General features: G+C 42.7%; 1 protein-coding gene and 1 long non-coding RNA gene across 7 annotated transcripts in view; one reads left to right on the top strand and one right to left on the bottom strand.

Annotated features, from left to right (window-relative positions):
- Shoc1 (shortage in chiasmata 1) overlaps nt 1-18,660 on the top strand; it is a 95,936-nt gene that overhangs the window by 57,494 nt on the left and 19,782 nt on the right. For 4 of the 5 annotated variants that reach the window (XM_039111042.2, XM_039111045.2, XM_039111044.2 and 1 more), the window contains 7 exons: nt 650-828; nt 1,902-1,974; nt 3,926-3,995; nt 5,662-5,840; nt 6,043-6,160; nt 7,632-7,743; nt 9,255-9,376. In XM_039111042.2, the coding sequence (XP_038966970.1) occupies nt 650-828; nt 1,902-1,974; nt 3,926-3,995; nt 5,662-5,840; nt 6,043-6,160; nt 7,632-7,743; nt 9,255-9,376 (853 nt within the window). The remainder of the gene's footprint in view (nt 1-649; nt 829-1,901; nt 1,975-3,925; nt 3,996-5,661; nt 5,841-6,042; nt 6,161-7,631; nt 7,744-9,254; nt 9,377-18,660) is intronic. The other variant, XM_039111043.2, reaches the window with a different exon arrangement.
- Nucleotides 988-17,277, bottom strand: LOC134486939 (uncharacterized). Of its 2 annotated transcripts, XR_010066529.1 has the most exons (5): nt 14,349-17,277; nt 7,543-7,749; nt 6,959-7,069; nt 4,848-5,001; nt 988-1,826 (listed from the first exon to the last, which is right to left on the bottom strand). It is a non-coding gene; the product is annotated as an uncharacterized LOC134486939 (long non-coding RNA). The 2 variants fall into 2 exon arrangements; XR_010066528.1 differs by lacking the exons at nt 988-1,826; nt 4,848-5,001 and having other exon boundaries at nt 6,550-7,069.

The raw sequence follows: 18,660 nt of genomic DNA, 5'->3' as shown, positions 1-18,660 counted from the left end.
TTAACAGAGGCACATATTAATTATGAGTAAATATTATTTTTACCCTGAGTTTATATTCTAATGAGGTTGTCATATACACTATATAAAAAAATTCAGGTACAAAGTTATGTAAATTAAATACTAAGAAAATTCCAGTGAAACAAGGTTTCAAAAGGGTTTCCATTAAGTGTAGATTCTAAGATTTACAGGAAGAGTGAATTAATGTTCAGGAAGCAGGAAAGAATAGGATATATTCTTTTCTGTGTTTGGGTGTTTTGCATTGCCTGTAGAGATCAGAAGAAGGTATCAGATCATCTGGAACTAAGTTTACAGGCAATTGTCTATCATGTGGGTGTTGGAAACTGAACCCCAGTCCTCTGGGAAAACGCCAGTGCCTTTAACCACTGAGCCATCCTTCCATTCCTGTTAATTGTCACTTAAGCTTTATTTCTAGCCAGGCATGGTGGCACATGCATTTAATCCCAGCACTCAGTAGGTGGGGGCAAAGGCAGGAGGATCTCTGTGAATTTGGGGCTAGCCTGGTCTGCATAGGGAGTTCCAGGACAGCCTGGGCTACATAGTAAAAAACAGAACACAAAAAGATTTCTTTTATAGTGAGTTATTTTCAGAAACATTAAGACTTAACATTTCCCTAATTTTTCTTTAACAGGATATTTGTCAAATGCAAAAGATATCTACAAAAGTGTGTTAGACTCCTATTTGGATAACATTTGGAGACAGCTGAAAATTTTACAGTTCATTAAGGAAAAAAGGCCTAAAACCAACTATAAGGTCCAAGAATTGCAATGTCAGATACTAAGTAGGCTACAGAGTCAACAAAAAATGAAGGTTGAGTATTGGGCTGAAGCAGATAAAATAATTAGTATAAAGAAGGGGGTGTGGCACAGTACCTTTAACTTTGAGGTTATAAAACAGGCCGTTTGGCCCTTGACAGTTTTCTTCTTAAGTAACATAAGAGTAGCCTCAGACCCAGAGAAAGGGGGTGTGTGTCATTGTCCACTGCCTTCATATTTAAATGCTTTAATTCCTGCTGTAAGCTGTTGTCTCAGATTGTGGACATTTACATCATAACATAACTGTCATGATTTACTTTTATGTAATGGGGCAGAATCTCATCTGACGTGATACTGTAAAAATACTTATGTCTTGGATTGTATTAGAAATTACTTTCTCACCCATCCTCCATCAATTATATGAAAGCTGAATTAATGAAGTTTTAAGACAAAATGCCTCTTCAAACCTAATCTAGCAGGAAAACATCACACATGGTCATATTCAATCTGAATATAAAGTTATATGAATTTTTCCCTTCCCCCCTCTGCCGCTCCTTTATCCTCAACTTTATAGTCTCTTGAATGACTTTCCTAAGTTGTTCAATTAAACCTTAAACCTTAAGTTTACCATTAAACCTGACTCACTGCTCCCTTCAGAAAGAAACCACATGATAAGTAGGAGAGTACAAGTTACTCCTCCATCCAGTGATGTTAGACATGGGGTTGAAGTTAACAGTGACGAAGCAGGCCGAGACAATTTGTCCAAATGTTCTAGACATGTGCTAAGACTGACCCAGAATACTTCCCTCACTGATATTTGGTGTTTCCAGAGTTGAGAACAGGATTGTTTGCTGTGTAACCTGTGTGCTCTGCTTTTGTTTTTAAGACAGGCTTGGTTCTCTGTGCAGCAGAAGCTGGCCTTGGCCTTCAGGTCCTCCTGCCCAGGCCTTCTGATCGCTGGGATCACAGGCTACCACACCTGGCAGCTCTGTGCTCACTGATGTCACCTTTATCTGACCAGCTCATTTTGCTAGGTTTCTCACTGTAGCAAAACTATGGGAAGGAAAAAAATACAGAAGAGAAGATTGATCATTCAGCAATACATGTGGGATTCTTACTTTTGACTAGGTACTGATTATAATAAGAATGAACTCAGATGGAGAAAAGCATTTGCTTATTAAAACCCTTAAGAAAATAGAAGGTAGGGGCGTTTATCTTGTATTTCATTTAGTAAATGTTTTAAGTTATAAAAATATACTCATCTAACAGGCATTGACATTAAAATACTATAAATTTGTCTTCTCAAAATCTAGGACTCACTGGGGTTTCTCCAATGGTTTGATTCTCCAGTTGCTCAAACTTTCATCAGTATTTAACTGACAATCTTTAAATCAATTTTGACTATAAGTCTACAATATATTTATAATTATTTATATGTATTATTATTAAGAATATAATTTCATTAAGACATGTTTTTAGATTACTCTATAGTTGCTATATTAGTACTACCCGCTTAAAACTCAGTTTTGTAAACAAAAAATTTCATGAAGACGTAGCATAGTAGGTCTTATAAGCAGTAATTAAGGAGATGGACTCTAACCCAGTTTTCTTAGGTCACTGCATTCCTCAGCTCTGAACACTGCCTATGTCGGCCCTTTCTACTTTTTGGCTTTGGCCATCACTTGGGTGCCGTCTCCATCACACTATAATGGGAATGTTGCTTTCTCCCACAAGACTTTGCCTCCTCTGTAGCCTTGTGTGTGGGCAGTAGTGGACAGTAGTGAATGGTGGTGGACAAGAGTAGTGAACAACAATAGTGGACACTGGTGGACAGTGGTGGACAACAGTAGTGGAGAGTGGTGAACAGTGGTGGACAACAGTAATGGACAGCAGTGGACAGTGGTGGACAACAGTGGACAGTTGTGGACAACAGTGGACAGTGGTGGACAATGGTGGACAACGGTGGACAGTGGCGGACAATAGTGGACAATAATGGACAGTGGTGGACAGTAGTGGACAATAGTGGACAGTGGTGGACAACAGTTGTGGACAGTGGTGGACAACAGTGGACAGTGGTGAACAATAGTGGACAGTTGTGGACAGTAGTGGACAACAGTGGACAGTTGTGGACAGTGGTGGACAACAGTAGTATACATGGACAATGGTGCATGTATGGGGTCCTGATGATAGGGGAAATCTAGTTTCATCTTCCACATGTTTACAGCACATCTAGTAAAGCCCCTAATTTTTCTTTAGGACCAAATCTAATATGCACTTACTTAGACTTTAGATGATGTGAATTACCATAAGGAAATAAGAAAAATCCTATTGTCACCAAAGCTATGTGCCATCAAGAAATACTACACATAATGGTTAACATCACTACGTATAATAGCTTTGTGAAATTTACAGTTGACTGAAGTAGAGTGCAGTATAATTTAGACTTGGCTTAATTGTTCTTTAATTAGTTATGTCAACCAGAAATAAGCTGATGGCTGTATGGATACAGTATTTGAGATTTATATTTTGTTTATACATGCTAATAAGAAATTTAGATTAAAATTAAAAATCATGAACGGCTGTCATCCAGTAGGTCTTGTGTTCCTTATACAGTCAATAGACAAATGCACACATTCACGTCACATTAACAGACACTCCCTTGCTGATTTCGTTATGTACTTATGTTTTTGGCTAGAGAAAAGGTAATAATCTACTATGATTTAGGGCAAAATAAGATTAAATGCACAAGTAATGAGTATTTCATATGGCTGTTTTAAAATTAAATGTTTGACTGAAATTGTATGGCATAAAAAGTTTAAATTGGGGGTTGGGGAATTAGCTCAGTGGTAGAGCGCTTGCCTAGCAAACGCAAGGCCCTGGGTTCGGTCCCCAGCTCCGAAAAAAAAGAAAAAGGAAGAAAAAAAGTTTAAATTGTTATGATCTCTGTGTATACACACCAGAAATGTGTAACCTTATGTTTTAAGCTTTCCGATAAGTAGACTTAGAAATATAACCTGGACAATCATATTTCAAATAGCTTCCTTGTTTACAAATTTTTAGATCATTTTAATGAGTGACACTGGGAAAAAATTATGAACAAAACTGAAAAAGAAGAATCTTATTGAAAGAAAACTCCCCTTTTTTCCAAACAGGTTTAACAGTGACTGTTTTACGTTCAATTGCAAGAAAAGATTTTCTGGAAACTACTGGTGTTTTAAAAGGGTAAAGTTGTATTTCTTTAATGTGCAGCGTAGTTCCCCAGGAAAGGGGAAATCCCTCCTGCAGTCTGGCTGAGGCCACAGGAGTAGCCAGTAGCTCTAGGGTGATGCTTCCAGAGTTCAGGGTAAGGAAATCTGAGACCCACAGCTTTACTCTCCTCGTGAAAAATGCCTCACACCAAACATTTTAACTCAACATAGCCTTGTATATTTAGTAAAGTAAGCATCTAGGGATTTAATTCAATATTATTTTAATATCCCAAAATTATCATTATCGTTGTTAGAATAGAAACAAAACTGGCACTCAGCACTCAGGAGGCAGAGGCAGAGCTCCACAGAAAGCCCTGTGGGTGGGGTGTGGTGGGGAGGGCAAAGGGAAGAGGAGGGAAAGGAAGGGGAGAGAAGGGGAGGGGAGGGGAGGGGAAAGAAAGGGAGGGGAGGGGAGGGGAAAGAAAAGGAGGGGAGGGGAGGGGAGGGGAAAGAAAGGGAAGGGAGGGCGGAGAGGAGAGGAGAGGAGAGGAGAGGAGAGGAGAGGAGAGGAGAGGAGAGGAGAGGAGAGGAGAGGAGGAGAGAAAAAAAAACTTTTAAAACAGCCTAGTTTCTCTTCCGTCTCTTGGCCTGGCTTGTCCTATCTCCCTTTGTCCTCCGGAGGGCCTATTAATTAATAATAGGCCTATCATTGTGTTTTTAAATGTCTTTATCTTGCCTTATTTCACGTAGAAATTATTTCTAATATTGGGATACAAGTAATGAAAAGAAATATAAATAAAATAGAAGCCCACAAAAACTAGACAGAAACACATTTTAATTTTTATTTATGTACATAGAGTATTCTTTGTATATATATGGTGCATACCAGAAAAGGGCATCAGATCCCATTATAGATGGTGGTGGGCCACTGTGTGGTTGCTGGAAATTGAACTCAGGACCAATGGAAAAGCATCCAGTGCTCCTAACCACTGAGCCATCTCTCCAGCCCCAGCATCCACACTTTTAACTTCTAGATTGAGCTGGATAGAAAGAAGTAGTAGGGGGTTAGTTACAGTGGGCACTGTGTCACGTGAAGGTGGTAAGAAGACGACGCTTACACTACTGTGTCCATCGTCTTTGTCTTCATGAAACACTCACGAGGCTGGTGGAAAACAAACAAATCTGTCTGGCAGTCGACACAGAATGCCCTAATATGGAGATTTTCAGCAGTAAGGCATTGGTGAGGTGAGGCAGATTTCTCCTCTTGACACCCATTATCGATAATACTCGGGTAAAAAATTCAGAGTTACATTTAGGATATGAGCATATGAAAGATTGTATGTTCTGGCATTTTTTAAAGTATGATCATCAGAGAAAAAGATAAAATAGTGGTGTATGCATTTAATCCTAACACTCTGGAGGCAGAGGCAGGCTGATTTGTGAGTTTGAGGCCAGCCTGGTACCAAGTTCCAGACAAGCAGAGCTATGTAGAGAGACCCTGTCTAAAAATCGCAAAGGAAACTGACAACAACAAAAGGATACAATGAGATGAATACAGTTAAAAGAAGTGAGCAGCAAGTGTGCTGATGTTTTTCCAGTTGAGTGGGCAGAGGTCAGGCGAGCACAGGAGCCATCTTTACTGCTCAAGCTAAGGGGTAGCACGTGTGTAATTCCCTTGTCTTGGCGTCTTTTGTCTCCAGCACACATTCCTGTGTGGTCGTGCACAATTACAGTATCAGAGAGGATTTCCCCTGGAGCAGCTTCTCTCTCGTGGTGGAGTACAACCACGTGGGCCACTCCTGCTGGGCCCAGCACTGCCAACAGTTGGATATACCTTTCCTGGCCTTTAAAGTTGCTGTTCCAGACACGGCTCTGCAGAGTAAGGAGACAGGCCAGCATCCTGCCCCACTAGAGCAGGGCTGTCCTGTTCACAGAAAGACTTTTCCTTGTTCCAATTGCTAGTCATAAAGTAAACATCGTGTTTATATAACGTCTCTAACGTGCACCCGCATCACTGCTCTTTAATAAAAAAGAGAAAGGTGTGGCAGAAGAAAAAGTAAACATTTCATCCTCTTACTTAGCAGATGCCCTGCTGGATGGATTTGGTGGGTTTCTCTTGAAAATTCCGATTCCATATGTATTTTTTGCATCTGAAGGACTTCTTAATACTCCAGGAATACTCCGGCTGCTGGAGTCTAAGTAAGGCACTGCGTTTGAGTTGTTGGTCTTATGTGTGTATGTTCTGATAAGCTAAATACTATGCCTCTCATGTTGGATTCTGGCTTACTATATTCTTGAATATTCTAGTCGTTCTGACCCGGGACTAGAATATATAAGAACGGCCTTCCAAAGAGTTTATCAGTTTATATTTCTAATCCCTAAACCATAACATTGAACACCTTGTTAGGATATGTACTAACTTTATGAGCAAAGTAAAATCTAATTTTTCTTTAAATTTGCATTTTGCTTAAGTTTCTCTTTTTACCAGCACATATAGACATCTTCTGTGTTTTCTATAAACTACATGTTCAAAGATTTGAGTCATTTGCAAAATTGAGAATGAGAATTTTTGCTTAAAAACAGCATGGAAAACAGGATTATGAAGGTCTGAATGGATGGTTGAGTCTTTAGGTCATTAGTTTTGGGGTTATACTAACATTGAGTGCTTTAAATTAAAAAATAGTGAACCATACCGCACAGGAATATTGAAGTGCATGTCAATGAAGGATAATTGAATTATTGCTTCAGATAAACTCCAAATCAGCATTCTGTACTTTTGTTTTCATTTGAAAGGCTACCAGGCATTCATCAAAACATGTTAGCTGTGTACACAGGGAGTAGGGTTGCCGCTCAGTTATAGAGTGTACTTTGTATGTGTCTGTCTGTGAGGCCCTGAATTTAACCTCCAGCAACAGCTTGACCTCCAATATGAGGTCGATTTAAAAAGAGAGAAGAAAATTCTGATGAGTGGGACCCTGTAGCCTTTTGATGAGGTACCTGTGCTTCATGAGAAGGAGGATAAATTGGTCAAGACGTTTGTCATGGAGAAGACAGACTAGTAATCAGCACAATTACCAAGACAGCATGAACTTCTTAAAAGGATTATCACTGTAAAAAGAAGAGAAGAGAAGAGAAAAGAAGTTAGCAGGGGTTGTAGAGAAGACTCAGCTAATTAGCACAGTACCTGCAGAGGACCAGAGTTGGGTTCCAGAACCCAGGTTAGGCAAGCTCATAAGCACCTGGAACTGCAGCTCAAGGTGATTCCAGGGATGTGATGCCCTGTTCCGGCCTCCACTGGCACTGCGATACACATGAGTTCACACATGCATGCACACACACAAATAAACACACATGAAATTAAAGTACAGTTTATAATAAATAAGTAAAATGAATAAAGAAAAATGTTTATCTTGAGATGAACACAACTCAAGATAAAACCAGTAGAAAATGCACCGGAGTCTTTCCGTGTGAGCAGCTATAGAGTAGAGGAGAAAGGTTTGTAGTTTCTTTTATATACTGAATAAATCACAATTTTCTTCCCAAAACTCAGAGTAGGTTGAATTATGAAAGAAAACCAATACCCCACATAATTTAATACTCAGAAGGGCAGCTCGATACTCAGAAGAGCATTCTTGGCATTATTTTCCCTGAAGAATCTTGTCTTTTGCAGCTATAACATCACACTCGTGGAGAGATGCTGCTGCGAGTCACTGAAACTCTTTGGAAGTACAGAGCGTTATGTAGTGCTGACAGTCGACGAGCAGACGGCTGTAGTTGTGCAGGTAAAACTGTAATAAAAAATAGAAATTCAGGCTGGAGAGACGGCTCAGCGGTTAAGAGCACAGGCTGCTTTCCAGAGGTCCTGAGTTCAATTCCCAGCAACCACATGGTGGCTCACAACCATCTGTAATGGGATCTGATGCCCTCTTCTGGTGTGTCTAAGACAGCGACAGTGTACTCACATGCATAAAATAAATCTTTTAAAAAATAAAAATTCAGGTGGGAAGTGGATCTGGGAGAGATTAGCATAAGGACTGGGAATAAATATGCTCAAAGGTATGAAATATCACATTAAAGTATATTAAAATGGAAACTCACACATTAAATACATGCAACTCAGCAGTCAATTCTCTGCCAGATTAGGTGACCCTCTCCCACTGAGAATTGATGTACGGCAGTGTGTGTGTTGGGGGGTTGGATACCTGGGCCGCTCCACCCTCTCAGAGGAGAATGGGAGGGGAGATAGTGGAGGGACTGTGTGGAAGGCGGGCAGCATTTGGGATGTAAATTAGTAATACCTACAACTATGTGGGACTTAAGATGTATATCAATTCTTGGAAGAATCTTTTTATGTTTGTTCGATTGAAGTGCTGGTTGCAAAGAAGTGGAGATTGGAAATCAGGTTTGAAGAGGTAGAGAGTATAAGTTACTGGTAAATGTGACAGAGTACACTCTGATTTGATGAGCAAACATTACAATATAAGAAACTATAATGGGAAAGTTCAAACTCTGGATCTTTTTTCCTTTCTTTCTTCCTTTCTCTCTTTCTTTCTCTCTCTCTTTCTTTCTTTTCTTTCTTTCTTTCTTTCTTTCTTTCTTTCTTTCTTTCTTTCTTTTTTTTTTCCGGAGCTGAGGACCGAACCCAGGGCCTTGCGCTTTCTAGGCAAGGGCTCTACCACTGAGCTAAATCCCCAACCCAAGCCCTTTAAAGACACCATGAGTCTTGATTATTTAAAGTTCCTAATTGTTTGTTGACTTGGAAGAAATTACTTAATCCCTAGTTATAGAACTTACTGTTGGAAGAAGGGCGTGTCATGGATCCCACACTTTATCAATATGTCTTACTACAGGACAAGACAGTCCAAAGGTGAAGAGACCCGAAGTCTCCTCAGCCTGTCCTTTAATTGTGCGGGCAGGCTCCAGGGCTTACCTCAGGCCACCATGCTTGCACGGCAAATGCTCTTTCCCATTGTTATTCCATAGGCTTTAAAATGTACTTTCTGCTCCCTAGAGCAGCCGTATCCCAGTCCACAAAGAGCGTTGCCATTACAGGAGCGCTAACTCAGCGATATAGTCATATCCTGGGCTCCGGAAGACTCACAAGGCTCCCTACTGACGCTGTTCTTTGTTTTATGTCTACTGCAACTCTCCCCGTTTCCATGAGACTTTAATTTTTCCATGAAATAGAAAACCATACCTATGCCTCTAAAGTTATCATTTATATGCCACAGACTGTTGAAGTTTGTAAACAGTAGTCAACCTAATGCATCTTTTGTTTTCTCTATTTTTATAGGACCTAGAAGAATTACATTATGAGAAGGCATCAGACAATATCATTATGAGATTAATGGCATTGTCGTTCCAGTACAGCTGTTGCTGGATAATACTATATTCCAAGGAAACACTAAATTCACAGTAGGTAAACGTTTCTTTATCCATAGTCATAGCCTCCTTAGTCAGTCCTCTCTGCACACAGATGCTCATGTCATGTTATCCATCTAGTGCACTTTAACCGAGGGATTCTGGGGATGGAGGCATGACTCTGGAGACAGACGCTGCCTGGACGTTCTGTTCAGATCATCTCCTCCCACCCCATCTCATTAAGCATCACTGTTTTAAGTGTTTTATTTCTTGGTAATTTTGGGCTTCTTTGCTAAATGATAAATCACTTTTAAACCTCATCTAAAATCATGTTAATAAGTCTAACAACTTCCTCCTGTACTTTGATAACCAAAACATTAGAAAATACCATGTCCAGACAATGCCTTGAGTCATATCCTTTACTGATAAGCAGAATGAAACGTTTCTCTTTTATCCTCTGCAAACTGCCCTCGATTCCCACTCCTCTGTGCCAGTCTTTGCTCCTGTCTCAGGAATGCCAGTACTGTCCTTTCACCGCTCTGAAGCATGTGTCTGTTGTCAGTTGTGTGTCACTCCAGACTCTTCAGTTCCGTGCCCCTCCCGGGCCTTTGATTGTCCACCTCTCTAAGAACTTTCCCCTGTCTATATCTTCTTTGTGTCAGTCTCTAAATATATTTGTTATGAGTTCTTTCTCTTTTGTTCTATTCACTATACATTGTATCTACTACAGCTTTGTCAGTGTCTGTTGGTATAGAATTACTACACCCGTAGTCTTTCCAGGGAATGAATTATTAATCTCTCAATCTCTCTCTCGCTCTCTCTCTGGCTGTCCTGGAATTCACTCTGTAGACCAGGCTAGATCTGCCTCCCAACAACTGGGATTAAAGCCATATGCCACCATGCTCCATAAAATCTCTAATTCCTTTTTAAAAACTAAAAATTTATTTTATGTATGTGAGTGACTGTGTAGTCACTGTCTTCAGACACCAGAAGAGGGCATCAGCTCTCACAGACGGTTGTGAGGCACCATGTGGTTGCTGGGATTTGAACTCAGGACCTCTGGAAGAGCAAGCAGTCAGTGCTCTTAACCACTGAGCCAGCCAACTCTCCAGCCCAAATCCCTAATTCTTTACTAAATATTTCTACCCTCATATTCCACAAACTCCCAAAGTTAGCATGTTCAGATCTGAGCTGACTGTGTAATCCCTGCCCTTCACACCTTTGTTTCTTCTTATCTGTCCTTTAGCAATTTAACATTGCCTCCCATCCATTGTCCTGTAGTCATAGCCCCAGGACCTTAGCATAGATCCTATTTCATGTTGATTGTTACACTGCTAGTTGTCTTTCTGTCTCCACATAACCTCAGTGTTCCTTTATGTGGCGTGTCATATACTCCGATGATGTCCCTAAAGCCCAGATCTTATGAAAAGCCTTTACTGAGGGGCTGGGAAGGCACCTGAGTCAGTAAAGTGCTTGGCACAAGGAACTGACTTCACTTCCCAGGGCCTAGTTAAAGACAAAAGTCAAGCATGGTGGTCTGAATTTTAATCCCAATGTTAGGGAGGCAAAAGCAGGTGGGTCCCTATTGCTCACTGGCCACCAGCCTAGCCTAGTTGACAAGTACCAGTGAAAAATCCCACGCAGAGAGACCCTTACTCAAGTCTTGGGAAATCGCAGACCCCAGACACGGAGAGACCATTTTGGATGTAATAAACAAAGGCGAGGTTTATTACAGAGACCTATTACAGAGATCTCCGGGCCGACACATATCCCGCACAGGAGACAGAGGTGTCGGCCTCGAAACTCAAAAGTCAGAGGGTTATATAGAGAAGGCTAGGGGGTTTTGGCGTGGTTACATACAATTGGCTCATTCAAACATAGCAGTGAGAACAAAGCAGAAAGAGTACGTGTTAGAAGTCAGGGGCTTATCAGGGTCTGGAGGATGGCTCTGAGTGAGCTGGGGGGAGATGTCTTTCTGCCAGACGTCCCATGAATCAGTCCCATTAACTCAGGCTGGTTCCTGCATTCCTTTTCTTTATGGCTTGCCAGTCCTGCCTGGACAGTGTTTCCTGTGCTCCTTTATCTTTATGGCCTGCTAGTCCTGGCTGCAGGGCTTAGCCCTGGGTCTGTGGCCTTTTGGGGTTTATTCTTTTAATTTTTATATTTCTAAACCTAGAATTCGTATAATTTTCTTTTCATTCCCGTCTTCTCCTACTAAATAATTCTAATCTTAGAATTTTGATATCAAGTCTCATATTTGGTCTCACCAGTTGTCCTAACTGACTGGTACTGTTGTCTCACAACCATCAACCGCACAGCACCCACTCGATTTTTAACAAAAGCAATTAACCTGTTTGTCATGTAGGAGCCAAAAACTAAAACCAAGAAAATTATTAATAATGGCCCAGCTGTAGCAGAGAGTAGGGTAGTCATCCAGGGAGATCTACTAAACTAGCTCTCGAACCATCTCTGATGTGTTTTTCTGTCTGTCTTTTGTCTAACCTTTTTTTAAGTTTATTTATGGAGTCTTTAATTACTCCTGAATGGTCTGTATAGAAGCAACGTTTTTCTTTCAGTATAGCACACAGACTCCTTCTTTAAGGAATATCAGGTCTGATCTTTTTTTATTTTGAAGGACTACCTCTGAGAGGGAGGTTAGGTATTCTTGGAGGTCAGCTAAAAAGTCTTTCACTCTTTTTATATCTGAGTCAATGGCAGTTCTGAATTCTCTATAAGCTTTGTATTGTAACAGCAGATGTCCTTGTGCTGTCCTTGTAGCACCTAGATAGCCCTAGCCCTAAGTAATTCTCAACTCTTTTTTTGTGTGTGTCTTACTAAGTCTTTAGCATCAGGATTCCAATCTGGACACTATCTGAACCTATATATCAAGGTCATGACTGTCTTTCAGAACTTCTAAACTTATACAGGTTGTGATCCCTGAGGCACAGTCCCAAGAAGTGTTAGGAGTACTAACATATGTAATGTTACATCATTTGTAATAGAAATCAAGCCTATCCCCACACCTATCTCGATGGAACCCAGGACAAACATGACTGAATTTCCCTCTAGGTCCCAGCTCTCAGCCCTAACAGCTAGTACACGGCTGGTGAGGGCTGAGAATTGACGGCTGTCAGGGTGGTCAGCAGCACCAGGTACAGTCCTTTCTATCGAGGCTCGAGTGTCTGGGCTCCGTGTCGCTGCTTCCGACCTGGAACTGATGGGATGTCTCAGGGGTCTCCGGGGCATAGGCTGCTGTCAGCTGTGAGCAGATTTCCTTCTGTATCACCTGTAGGTCTTTTAGCCTGGCATACAAATCATTATTACTATGGCACTATGACATGTTGGTTCAGTAACATCATCTAATACAGTCAGGGGAGCTGAGGCCCCATATAAGATCTCAAAGGGGGTAAGGCTGAATCTGGAAGGGGTATTTCTTGCTCTGAAGAGAGCAAGAGGGAAGGAGAGTCACCCAGTCTGTGCCAGTCTCCATGGTCAATTTGTTTAGGGTCTCTTTTAGAGTTCTATTTATTTACTCTACCTGTCCTGAACTTTGAGGTCTGTAAATATAATGTAATTTCTAATCGACCTCTAAATACTTGGCCACACCCTGGCTTACCTTGGCAACGAAAGTAGGGCCGTTGTCTGACCAGATTACCTTGGGCATTCCAGACCTGGGGAAGATTTCTTCTAGTATCTTCTTGATGATTGTAGAGGCCGTCTCTCGTTTGGTGAGGAAAGCTTCTATCTATTCCTGAAAAAGTATCTACAAGCAAGTTGTTGGCTTCATCAGGGCATCTAAGAGATGGCAAAGGCATCTGTAGCGCTGATGTGCTGGGGGGTAGAAGTTCAGCCATCCCAGATGATGTCGTGTTGTCTACCATGGCAGCACCCACTTGTCTCTGACCTTCATTCATGAAGAGAACTGTTCCCGTCTGTGGACAAGCTCCTCAGCTTTCAGCAGGGGTCAATCAGCCAGTCGTAGAGGTCTTTCCTCCACCCATGGGCTTCTGTCAGTGTTTGACACTCGTGTTGTGGTGGCTCCAGATCCGGACCGGGCAGCAAGGTGACCAGATTGTCCCCAACCGGTGGAGAATCTAGTCCATGGCAGCTGACCAGTGGTCCCATCTTTTGGGACACTCTATCAGCCACTCTATCACAGTTTAAGTCCTGGATTGGGTGATAATTGTTAGTGCCCGGCTGGCAGGAGTGATGTGTTCCAAGCAGAAAAGCACTAAGCCATTCATCTCCCAGCATCAGTTACTGGTGTACTGAGACAGGTCTTAAGCTCCACATTTATAGTCTGCAGATATGCATACACCTGGCCTCACCCAGCCATTTCAGCCCACGCAAGCCATTTTGGAGAACAATTTTCTCATGAGCAAGGGATAGGGGCAGTCAGGGATGACCATGAATTAGTGGGTGGGTTACCCGGCCCACGCCAAGGTCCACTGTTCTTCGGGCAGTCCATAAGTATTGTTCGTTGCCAGTAGCCCCTTGCACTCAAGGTCTTTGGATATTGGCCCACTGGGGGGCATAGGAGCACAGAGCTTTGGGTCCCTGTATCCACAAAACAACTGGGCGAGCTTCCCTTCTATCTCTGTGCATAGCCAGCACCAAGAGGCTCTCCAGTGTCCCCTCTTGTTCTTTCTGGGGCAGTCCCTGACCCAGTGTCCTTTTTCTTTGTATTAGGCACACTGATCTTTAGCCAGGAATTCTCTTTTGTTGTCAGGTATTATCTTCCTAGGTTCTCTAACTACTGTGGCCAGTATATGTTCCTCTCTTGTCTTTTATCTCTCTTTAGCTCTTTAACTTCTTTTTCTTTTTGTCTCTTTTTTTCTCTAGCTTCCTGTTCTTTTTACCTCTTTCTCTGTAACTTGTACTAACTCTCAGCAACTTAACTTAACCCTTTAAATTTCTGTAACATTCTCTTTATATCTTTTCTTTATCTTAGTCAGATTGGTGGGGCATTTTCTAGCCCCTCGGAGACCCACCCTTGGAGCCTGGTGGCAGACCTGGCACTCCCTACCTTTAGGCGTCTGAAGAGAGCTGGCAGAAGTGAGGGCCTTCCATCCATCTCTGGAACACTTTTTCTGGCCTCTAGTAGGATTCTGTCTTTCCTCGGTGGTAAAGAAGACCTGTAACAGTTACTAACAAGCATCTCAAATGGGATGGTGAGAAAACAAGGGAATCTTGAGAATAGAGGTCCACTGAAGAGGGCAAATAGCATTTAGTCACACAGCTAAGCCAGGAGGCTTTCTTGGGACAAAAAGACCTTGTGAGCAGAGGGGCAGTCTATCTGTTACCGGTTGTCTCTCTGGACTTAGATTTTCCCTTAAGGAGTACCTTCCTTTAGTGCCAGCTCAGTGGCTTTATCGCTCAAGAGACCCATCCTCTAAATGGCACTAGGCTTCCAGTAAGAACTAATAACAAAAGGATGGAGAGACGTTAGAACCTGGGTGTTCGATACTAAGCAGCTGACGAAAGAATTGTAACCAGTTCACCTGGGGCTTTCAGGACCTCAGTAGCAGCCCTTTACCAAACTGTCTCAGTGGGCTAAAGGCCCATGGAAAAGAAAACATTAATCCTGACCTTGGCCACAGCCAAAGCCTGAATTTTAAATTTTGACTGGCAAAACAAAACAAAGTTCTTTACAGTTTGTTGTAGATTTTTTGAAACTATTTTAGGGGCTTCTCTGTCCCCCAACCTGGGACATTTCGACCACAGGGGCAGGAACTGGCTGCTGTGGGGATAGGATCAAAGGCACTCTCCATGCTAATGATGACCAGTGAGAAAAGTAATTTAATGTTGGAGACTGACTCCTCTCTTGGAATAGGGCCAGCAGATAAGGCAGGCTCCCTAAAGAACTTTTCTTAATGAGCACTCTCTTTCTGTGAGCAAGAGTTGAAGGTCTGGCCACTAAAAGCAGAAATTTTTTTCTTGTTCTTGTTTTCTTTAGAGTCCTCCCCCACCTCACTCTCAGCCTTTTTAGATCATTCTTCTCGTAGCATTTCTAACACAGCCTGTCCCTTTTTTATAGCCTGTTGACAGCATTTCTGATCTTTTAGGCAGCTACGCACTAAGTGCCATACCGGCTGAAACTCTGCCTTTAAGATTTCTTGCTCTCAAGCAAAATTTAAATCCTTTTCTAGCTTATCTCAGCTGTCCACCGTGAGATTCCCAGAGATCGCGAACCAAGGTGTAGTAATTCACTAAGAAATCTCTCTATAGTGTTTCTTTTTACCTTAAGCCTTTTCCTTTTAAACAGCTCCTGAAGAGCCAGAAAAATTGGGTGAGACTTGAGAAGACCCCATGTTCGCTGTAGCAGCTCCGCAGCTAATTTCGCTCCCCCCTACTGTGTGTTGGGAGCACAAGCACAGATAAAACACTATGTTTTAAAAAATTAACGTTGGCTATCAACCAACACACCACCACTCGAGCGGGGTCCATAAAATTAAGTTTCTTACTCACTATACTTGTTTCATACCGGAGGCCTAATCTGGGGAATTTTTATTATTGAGCGGTTTTGTCCTCAAGGTTTTTGTTAATGTCTGTTTACACAACTGTTAACAGCAGCTAGGCTGATCAAGGGGAGTAAAGGGAGGGGCATCTCTCCTTGGGGAGGAGGCTCAAGAGAGAAAGACAAAACTCCCTGGCAGAAAACAATTTCTCTCAAGCAAATTATTTTTAACTTTTAACTTAAGCACCAAGAGGACCAAGTAAAACTCTTTGACGAACAAAGCAAACAGTTTCATGATTTCAAACACAGTCGTCAGTCCAAGATTTCAAACACAGTCGTCAGTCCAAATTCAAACACAGTCGTCAGTCCAAAATTCAAAAACGAAACAAAAGCCAAAAAGACACTCGACAATACCACAGAAAACAAACCAGACAAACAATATCAAAACAAAGCATCTTATAACCAATTTTCACAGATGCCTGGTACCTTCAGTACCTGGCCCAAACTGCAGCTTAACCTTAGCTGCTTTTGGGATGAGATGGACCATCTGATTCCACCTCCCAACAGGATTTTAGAGTGTCCTCTTGTCCTAACATCCGTATAATGGTCCACCATCAAAGACAAAGGGGTTATCACAGTCTGCCCCATGGCAAAGAAAAAGAACACCAAACACAGAAACAGAACACAAACAGCAGACACTAAGGAGCACTCTGTCTCCTTTGTTCCAGAAAACCACAGTCAGGTCCTCCTGACTGCCCACAGCCGGGCTCTTCCGACTGTTCTCCGCCCGTGGAACGTCTTCCAGGGGCTGCAGCCTGCGGGCCCCGGGGCGTCCCCCGCTTCCGCAGCCAGAGGGTCCTCACAAACCACAAAGGCAGCTGCACTGAGTGGGGATACACATCCACTCTCCTAGCACAGGGCAGGAAATACACATCTGCCCTCTTAGAGCAGGGCAGGAATACCCATCTGCCCTCTTAACACAGGGCAGGAATACCCATCTGCCCTCTTAACACTGACCAGTACTAAGACACACATATATACACACACGGCGGAACCAAAACAGAGACAGACACAGACTGACAATTGCGGCGCCGCTCACACAGAAACACTCAGACAAACATCCAACTCACCTCCAAGGGGTCTTCGGAGTCTGGGTTGGTCTCGAAGATCCCGGACGAGCCCCCACGCAGAGAGACCCTTACTCAAGTCTTGGGAAATCGCAGACCCCAGACACGGAGAGACCATTTTGGATGTAATAAACAAAGGCGAGGTTTATTACAGAGACCTATTACAGAGATCTCCGGGCCGACACGTATCCCGCACAGGAGACAGAGGTGTCGGCCTCGAAACTCAAAAGTCAGAGGGTTATATAGAGAAGGCTAGGGGGTTTTGGCGTGGTTACATACAATTGGCTCATTCAAACATAGCAGTGAGAACAAAGCAGAAAGAGTACGTGTTAGAAGTCAGGGGCTTATCAGGGTCTGGAGGATGGCCCTGAGTGAGCTAGGGGGGGAGATGTCTTTCTGCCAGACGTCCCATGATCAGTCCCATTAACTCAGGCTGGTTCCTGCATTCCTTTTCTTTATGGCTTGCCAGTCCTGCCTGGACAGTGTTTCCTGTGCTCCTTTATCTTTATGGCCTGCTAGTCCTGGCTGCAGGGCTTAGCCCTGGGTCTGTGGCCTTTTGGGGTTTATTCTTTTAATTTTTATATTTCTAAACCTAGAATTCGTATAATTTTCTTTTCACCAGGACAATTACAGAGCCTGTAATTACAAAGCAGTAGACAGCACCTGAGAAGTGACATGTGTGTTGTTGACTTGTGGCTCAGGCACAGCTGAGAACACTGAACCCCAGGCAGAAGCAGGCAGATCTCTGTGAATTCAAGGCCAGCCTGATCTACATAGGAAGTCCCAGACCAACCAGGGCTACATAGTGAGACCCTGTCTCCAAACACATGAAGGAGGGGGAGGAAAAGAAAAGGTCATTAACTTCTGGCTCCAAATGCATATGCTCCTAGTTACCTACACACTGGCCAGTGTGTGAGGTGCTGGGGACATGACCCAGCTGGATGGGGGCTGCTTCCCTGCCTTCAGTTAGCCAGCCTCTCTACTTCTGCAACTGTTTCCCAGAGAGAAACTGCACCCAGTCCCTTAGAACCTGCCCCCAGGCGCTTACTGTGTTTCCTCCTCCATCTCCTTAGGGTCCTCGTGGACCCTTTGCATCCTGTGAACTGCTTAGCTCTGTGTCTTCTCTGTTGGTTCTTTGGAGGATTTGTTCTAAAGCTCGCCGCTTCTGTATGTGAGACGCTCAGAAGTTGTTTGTTGAATTAGTCGTCTTTCCCACCGAATTGCTACCCCGTTTCACACTTTTATCCCTATAGTACCACAGCCCACCTAACTCACAGTGGCTTTAAGTTCTTTAACGTGGTTGGTAAAGAAGGTATCAATGTATTTGACATTGCCCGTGACTTTCTTCTCACTTTCTGGATGCTATTTTTTTACTGTTGTTTGTTTGTTTTCGAGACAGGGTTTCTCTGTGTAGCCCTGGCTCTCCTGGAACTCACTTTGTAGACCAGGCTGTCCTCAAACTCACAGAGATCCTCCTGCCTCTGCCTCCCAAGTGCTGGGATTAAAGGCAGACACCACCACCACTTTTTTTTCTTGATGCTATTCTTATTTCCTAGTTTACCAAACTCTCTCTGAATAATTGTTATGAGAACAGATACATACCCTTGGCTCTTAACTCCTTTTCCGTTAACATGCGGCCCCAGCAAGTCATTTATCCCTTTCCACATGAACTACAAAATAAGGGCTATGGTCTGTGCTTTAACGCTGTCACTTGGAAGGTTAATAAGGCCTGTGAAACACTTTATAAATCACTT

The sequence above is a fragment of the Rattus norvegicus genome, chromosome 5 (genome assembly GCF_036323735.1).
Source record: "Rattus norvegicus strain BN/NHsdMcwi chromosome 5, GRCr8, whole genome shotgun sequence".
NCBI classification, from domain to species: domain Eukaryota; kingdom Metazoa; phylum Chordata; class Mammalia; order Rodentia; family Muridae; genus Rattus; species Rattus norvegicus.
This window is presented reverse-complemented; position numbering and strand designations above follow the sequence as displayed.